Here is a 7,500-nt window from a genome sequence, read left to right as displayed (position 1 = left end):
GCTCGCACGTGCACATTTTCCCGCTCTTTGTGTCGGCTACGTGTAATTACTTCGAGTTTTGATTGGTTTACTGGATTGCCTCCGTCCTTTTTGATTGGCCAAAGTAATTACTTTGGTTTTGGTTTTGCGACACTCGATTGAAATTCGCTCTAATAACTGAGAGCAAAGTATGGTGTAATTGGAATGGTGTGAACGGTATCATGTTGTCGGTAAAATCTTAAATTTGGTTGTTTCCCGTTGTTGTTTTGCATATAACGGAAGGAAAATGTACCAAAAAGTGTGCCTTAACTACAGCACGAATATTTTCGGTTCTAAACAAATCGCGTTCTTGTTTTATGCTGTTGCTATTGCAGTGGCGGTCATTGCAGCTAAAACTTTCCATTGTGAACAACAGACGGCAACCGGAAGTGTTGTTGGTTCCATTTGAGCCTCTCTTGACGTCAACGCATTTGTTTTAAGAAAGAGGATTTGCCTGGGGGATATTGGCAAAAATCACTGCTCAAGAACATGAACACTCTACTTCCGGTTACCGCTAGTCCCTCATCGACACTTCTGCTTTCTAATTTGTGTAACTTGTGTTTTGTTCTCTCTGCAGAGTGTAGACAGTTTGGATGACAGTAATTCTGTTCACAGTCCTACTAAAAGGTGCGTCAGAATCTGATTACTACCAAGGCCTATCCATGATGACGATTTAGTTCAAAGGTGTCCGTTTTCATCTTGGCGTAACAAAGCGAGATGTTTTTAACAAAACTAGCATTTTTGTCGCCTATCGGAAGGAGGGTTGGTGAGGTGGTTAGAGTACTCGTCTCCCACCAATGTGGCCCGGGGTTGATTCCACACTCGGCGTCAAATGTGAATTGAATTTTTTAGTTCTTTACTCTGCACTGAGAGGTTTTTCAAACCGGTTCTCAGGTTTTCCCCTCTCCTCAAAAACCAACATTTGATTCGACTTTATTTGAGTTGATTTCCATTTATTTTCTCCATTCTCAATACATTTCTGACTGAAGTTTCAGTAAAATTGTGAGGAGAATTTACATGCTGGTCACTTCTTGGAGTCAAAGGGTTAAATAAAATGCATTAGCATTATTATTATACTAAGTCGTTCGGAAAACGATGAATACCAGTGGGAAGTTGCATTGAGGTTTGAACTGGTTACGATTATTTGTTTTATTGGCGCAGGGAAGTACCTCAAGGGAAGAAGAGGATAGAGTTAGAGTAACTTCATTTTTTTTATATCCCTTTCACAGAAAACACGACCGCAAAGGAATCGCACGGAGAGTATCTAACTTCTCGTCAGAGGGGGAATCTGTGAGTCCAGATATTCCTGTCGTGGTACCAGGACAGACCTATTCCATTCCACCATCTTCGTTTCCCGTCCAAATAGAACCGTCATCAACTTCCAACTACCATAACTTTTCAAATCCATTAGTCAGTATATCTGTCACCGAAGCACTGCGTTCACACAGCCCTGTGGTTGTACAACCAACAGTTCAACAACCTAACTTTCACTTGTGGAACGGAACAGTCAACGAACAACGACCCGACAGCCCGGTAAACCCACCCACAATGGCAACTGGAGCATACAGCCCGCTACTTGAGTCCACCCCTGTGGTGAACCCGAGTCCTGTTCCCAACTTACCCCTTCACCACCCTGGTCAATCATCTCAAGGGATTACTATGAACTCGCCTTCTATGAACCCTCAACTTAACACTCCAAGGTTAAAAGGAATGTTAGTGGATGGCCAGCCAGCACCAGCTCCTCCCCCAGTGCACATGACAAGAAGCAAGAATGCCCTTGGACAGCCTCCTCCTTTAGTAGTTCACTTAAAGGACAGAGGTGGGTATGAATTATGTGTAACCATCAAAGGAAATAAACGGAGTCTTGATATGGGTTTGTTCAAAGGCATGAGCCCGCGTTCGATGGGGGGAAGTAAACCCCTGACCGGTCGGCTCTGTTGGTTGGGCATCAGACGGCCAACAATTTGAATCTTCATGATCAACTAAGTGGGAAGTGCTGCCTTTGTAATGACATCTGCTAATCGTTAGTCTTTCAAGTTTTTTTTTTCGATAAGGGCAAGAGTGAATTAGATAAGAGTGTTGCTCTATCACTTTGCGGTCTTGCCCCAGCACAGTCACAAATTGATTATTTTTAGATACACATTGCGCGTGAAACAAACAAAGGGCCGCCAATTTTAATCAATCAGAAGAAGCCATGTCACGCGTGACTGCTTCTGTCATGTTTTTTTCAGGGGCATGACCACTGATTTTGGCGGGAACGGGTATTCTAAAAATAGACTCATTTGTGACTGTGCTGGAGAACCCACCCCTGCCATAACAACACTCTTCTCTAATAGGCCATTTCCGAGTTCATGTCTGCCTCCTCTTCAAAGCGAGTCTAAGTGCGAAGTTTTTATGATAGTAATTAGTTCTACTTTACATATGAATGAAAAGTAATTTTCATAAGAAAAACTTCGCACTTAGACTCGCTTTGAAGGGGAGGAAGACATGAACTCGGAAATGGCCTATTCACTATTGATAAGGGATGTAAGAAGGAGTCGTGGCTCAGATGGCTAGTGCGCGGCTTTCGGAGCGAGAGGTCCCCGGTTCGATCCTCGGTGACTTCAACGTCTGTTTCGACTTTCCACTGATCCGTGTAGCTATAGCTTTAAATCCCCTTAAAACGGAGCACTGACAGAGGGAGGGGGGTAAAAGGCGCACCGTCGGCTTCCATTGATACCAGCCTCGTAGCTGAAGGAACTACCGACGTTAAATAAAGTTACTTTACCTTTACCTTTATACTGTCCGCAAGGCATAGATGTTTGGACACCACTCTAACACTCTTGTCTTGCTGTGTCAACTTTTCTGCGTGATCCATGTCTCGACGTACTGAACGCGCGCAAGCGATGAAAGCAATGGTAAATTTGCGTTCATTTCCTTTTTGTTTTTGTTTTTCACGGATATTCGAAAATAATGCTTCAGTATTGTTATCATCTTACACGGAGAAATAGGAAATAGAACACCGAACAGGGCTAGCATACTTATAATCGCTGAGAAATCATTCCATCATTGAAGACACGTATATTTATCGCTGATATGTCGAGCATGGGTGGAAAAAGTGAATGCCGTTAACAGGAGACCCCATTACTAGTTCGGTTGATCTCCCTTTGAGCTACGGAAAACTAACTCCACTTCTGTCCAGAAATACACGGAATAAGATGCGCGCCCGATTTTGATATACAACACGAAGTGTCCCTTTAAGTCTGAGCCCTTGCTACCTATTTGTAACAAGCAGGTAAGTGTAAGGGGTTAGCGTTATTTTTTGGTGAGGGTAGAGCAAGTTTCAATTGAGTGTCGTAAAACCAAAACCAAAGTAATTACTTTGGCCAATCAAAAAGGACGGAGACGATCTAGTAAACCAATCAGAACTCGAAGTAATTACACGTAGCCGACACAAAGCGCGGGAAAATGTGCACGCGCGAGGCACGATTGGATTGGTTTCACTTCTGATTAGTTGAAAAAGTGGCGCGAGAGACTTTGAACCAATCAGTGAGTGAAGTAATGCAAAACTAAAGTAATTCGCTAATTACTTTCGACACTCAATTGAAAACCGCTCTAAATGCAACTGTTTATCTTTATTTGAGGACTGGAGTTTGGGGGACACTTTGTCACAAAGATTTCTCGAGAGCCCAAGAGTAGGAGCCTCCCTATCCACAATATATATCCTTGAGTCAACATTTGCGCCTATCTTTCTATTTTTAGAACAGACTCTTCAGCAGAAGATTGACGTTTACATCAATTTAAATCAATTTGCACAATTTTCATACATTGTTTTCAGGAAAGCGCACTTATCGGGGACACTGTAAATTGAAATTAATCAAGTCAAATGTTGGTTTTTGAGAAGAGAAGAAAACCGGAGTACCCGGAGAAAAACCTCTCGGCCGGTGTAGAGTAGAGAACCAACAAACTCAACCCACATATGACGCCGAGTCTGGGAATCGAACCCGGGCCACATTGGTGGGAGGCGAGTGCTCTCACCACTGTGCCACCCCTGCACCCCCAAAGAATTCGTTTGACAAACTTTTTTCTGATTGGCCATTCTGCGTGCAGAGCCAAAGAACTTGTGGCGTTCTCAAAATAGAAAGATACGCGCAAAGGTTGACTCATACGGCTTGTATCGGAGAGGCAATCTCCTACTCATGGGCTCCCGATTGTCTGTATACCCAGACGCGAGAAATGTTCAAGTTGGAGAGGCGAGCAAACTCAGCAAAGGGACATTTCGTGACTCTTAACTTACTTGTGATGGCTTGGTTGAGCTCAGCTAAAGTGACTGACTGATCAGCGGTCAGTGGCTATGCTGGGGCTCAAATTTTCTCGCTCCAGTACCACTGGGTCTCCTTCATAAGAATTTTTCTGTCGATTTCAGGGCGCCCTGTGAGAGCGAAAGAGACTGGACTGACGGAGGAAGAACTGACAGATGAGGTTGTTACTCCGTCGGGTCAGAAAGTTTTTCGCTGCAAAAAATGCGACAAAGAATTCTCGTTTTCCAGCCGACTCAAGCGCCATCTTCTGGTTCACACAGGGGCGCGTCCTTTCGAATGCCACGTTTGTTCACGCCGCTTTACCCAGGCTGTGGACTTGAAACGCCACATGCTACGCCACAGTGGGCAAAAACCGCACGTGTGCCAATTCTGTGGGAAGCAGTACACTCGAGGGGATCGTCTGAAAGTACACCTCCTACAACACACGCATGAAGACAACACCGAGAAGCCTTATAACTGTTCGAGATGTGGTGCGTCATTCTTTGAGGCGGAACAGCTGCGATTGCATGTTTGTGAACTGCAAGATGGCTCGCGACAAGTTGTCGTACAACCGGGTGAGTGATTTAAAGCGAAGTAAAGGAAAGCGATCATATTTGACGTCGATAACTCGTAACAGTAATTCAACTGACAAACCTGAGGTCGACGTTGCGCTCATTTTAATTTATTCCCTCCTCTACATCAGTGCTCCGTTTTACGGGTATTTAAAACTACTTAAGCTACACTGAAAGGAAAGCAGTCGAAACAAGAATGTGAGATTCGGGGATCGAACTTAGGACCTCTTGCACAAGGCAGCGCACTAACCGACTGTGCCATCCTTGCTCCTAAAAATTTAACACAGTTGTTTGTTTGCGTGAAGATACCTTTTTGCTCAATAATTATTTCCCAAATAGGTGAGATGGATATTAGCATGCAAAGGCAGAACCCATTTCTTATCTAAGAAAATCCTTGAAATACATAAAAGAGACAAGGAAAAGTAGTGTTTCGGAAACCCGGTGTGCATTTTACTCCAATGCGGAAAACCTAATCATTTTAGCGATAAGGTCTTCCCCGGGTTTTTGATATGCGATATCGAGAAAGAACTAAATTTTCTTGGTCTTGTAAAAGTAGAGTCAAATAGGGTTTCATGATTTGGGGTTTCCGCTTTAATTTCGTTCATGGGAAAAGCACCACAACCAAATTTACGATAACATTTCTCCTCCATTCAGGCCTTATCTGACTGGGATTTCCCTGGTTAAGTAAGCCTTAAACCTAGGTACCCTAGGCACCCTTGTAGGTGCGTGCGAAATTTGGAATTGATACGATGCATCGACGTTTTACCGATATTTCGGCGTTCTTTCCTTTCAAAACAAAGCATCATTCGTGGGAACTGTTTTCGAGCATTTTTTCTCGCTTAATGCCGACGATTTCGCCACTGCTTGCAGTTCTGATTGCGCATATGTGAGACTGGGATCTTCTCCTCTAAAGACAAGATGGTCAGGATCCAGTGGAGAAGAGCCCGGAAAGACAGCAAAAAAAGCAGGGGTGGGGGGAGTGGTGGAGGGGGTTAGGAGGAGTGGAGGAAGTCCCTCTCCAATCAGTTTCTAGCTGGGCAACACTTGACGTATTCAAATTTAGTAGTAGGTCATACGATATATGAGCTGATAACCGAGATTGAGTGAACCAATCAGAAAGCTAGAAACGCAATATCCGAGGTCGGAAATTCAATAATAGTGTATGTACCAAACATAATAATTGCATCCTCGTGTTTTGAGATTAAATGACGTTTTTGCTGTCTTTGTTATTTTGTTAGGTGATCCCAGTGACGTGGCCGGGTTTGGAGATGATGCGAGCGAGAGACCGGAACGCACTGGAAAGTCATACACGTGTGACGAGTGTCACGCTACCTTCACTAAGTACACATCGCTGAAGTCACACCTTCTGAAGCACACGGGAGAGAAGAAATACAGGTGTGAACATTGCCACAAGACTTTTTTCAGTTCTAGTAGTTTGAAAATACATGTGCGCGTTCACACTGGGGACCGCCCGTTTAAATGCAAAGAATGCCCGAGAAAGTTCAGTGATCCATCGAACTTTAACAAGCACAAGCGATGGCACGCCAAACAGAAAGCTTCGAATACAAGTTCCTCTGCGTTTGTTGCAATCTCCGAAAATGGCTCTTCGCCCGAGGGGAAGAAAGAGCTTGCTAGTGCGGGACAGAGCGGAACCCGTTCGGCCGAGGAAACAGCCGTGATACAGGATTTGGTATCAGGAATGAATGAGGAGGAGCAGACTGATGCGGGAGGAAGCAACAAGGAGGATTTACGCGCGGATCTATTTCCGGAAGCTGGTCAAGACATGGAGCATGAGGAGTCAAGTGGATTTAAATCACCCGAAGCCTTACTGAGAATGTCTTCTGTACCGGAAGCAAATATTAAACAGGAAATGGAGACAGACTAGACGCTGAGCTAAGGAGTGTATCGAAAACAAAAAGCAATATTAAGGTTACAACACATGTGTCGCGTGCCGTAAGGCGTACTTATGTTGATTTGCCGCGTCCGTTAAGCCGGTTTCGCAAACCACTCCTAGATTAACAGCACATTTCGATATGTTACAATATCTCCGATTTGTTTCACCCCCCTGAGCAAACATTCGAACTTGTGTTCGGTCTATTACAATGAATCTTACCTTCAGAGCAGTTTTCAGGTAAATTCGGAAAATCGAAACCGACACACACACAAGCAATCAAATATAAATAAGACAGTTGTGATAGTGAAAAACGTGATATGCTGTTTAGATCAATGTATTCCCGCAGAAACGAAGCGAAGTAAGACTTTTCTAGACGTTTGCGAGATGAAGTAATCTTAACAGATCTAGAAACAATGAACTTACATTCACACAAAGGTGCAGGTGACCCTCATCGCGAAAAACTTGTGTGAGGAGTTTCTGCCATTGGGATTGAAGAAAAAACCGGCGAGATATTTTAAGCGAATCGCAACTCGTTTTTATGCAAATCCAAGAAAATCAACACTCCGGCAGCATAAAACCTGTCTATTTCCCTGCCTTAACGCGAAAATTCCAAACTATTTATGTTTTCTTACGCTAACAGAAAATATCACACGCGCACATTCAAACAAGGTACACATTTTCCGTTAACAACAGCAATTCTTCGTCATCTCTTCTCACAATACATAAAAGCTTTTAG

The 7,500-nt window shown here is 43.8% G+C and overlaps 1 protein-coding gene across 1 annotated transcript in view; it reads left to right on the top strand.

The window, feature by feature from the left end:
- The window catches only part of LOC138058260 (uncharacterized), a 23,867-nt gene that overhangs the window by 15,394 nt on the left and 973 nt on the right, over positions 1–7,500 (top strand). The window contains exons 5-8 of the mRNA XM_068904169.1: positions 596–645; positions 1,248–1,837; positions 4,424–4,873; positions 6,109–7,500. The exon at positions 6,109–7,500 is cut by the window's right edge and continues 973 nt beyond it. Of these exons, the coding sequence (XP_068760270.1) occupies positions 596–645; positions 1,248–1,837; positions 4,424–4,873; positions 6,109–6,755 (1,737 nt within the window). The 3' untranslated portion in view covers positions 6,756–7,500. The remainder of the gene's footprint in view (positions 1–595; positions 646–1,247; positions 1,838–4,423; positions 4,874–6,108) is intronic.

Source organism: Montipora capricornis, chromosome 7 (genome assembly GCF_036669925.1).
Source record: "Montipora capricornis isolate CH-2021 chromosome 7, ASM3666992v2, whole genome shotgun sequence".
NCBI classification, from domain to species: domain Eukaryota; kingdom Metazoa; phylum Cnidaria; class Anthozoa; order Scleractinia; family Acroporidae; genus Montipora; species Montipora capricornis.
The sequence above is the reverse complement of the archived record's forward strand: the minus strand, read 5'-3'. Positions and strand labels throughout refer to the sequence as shown.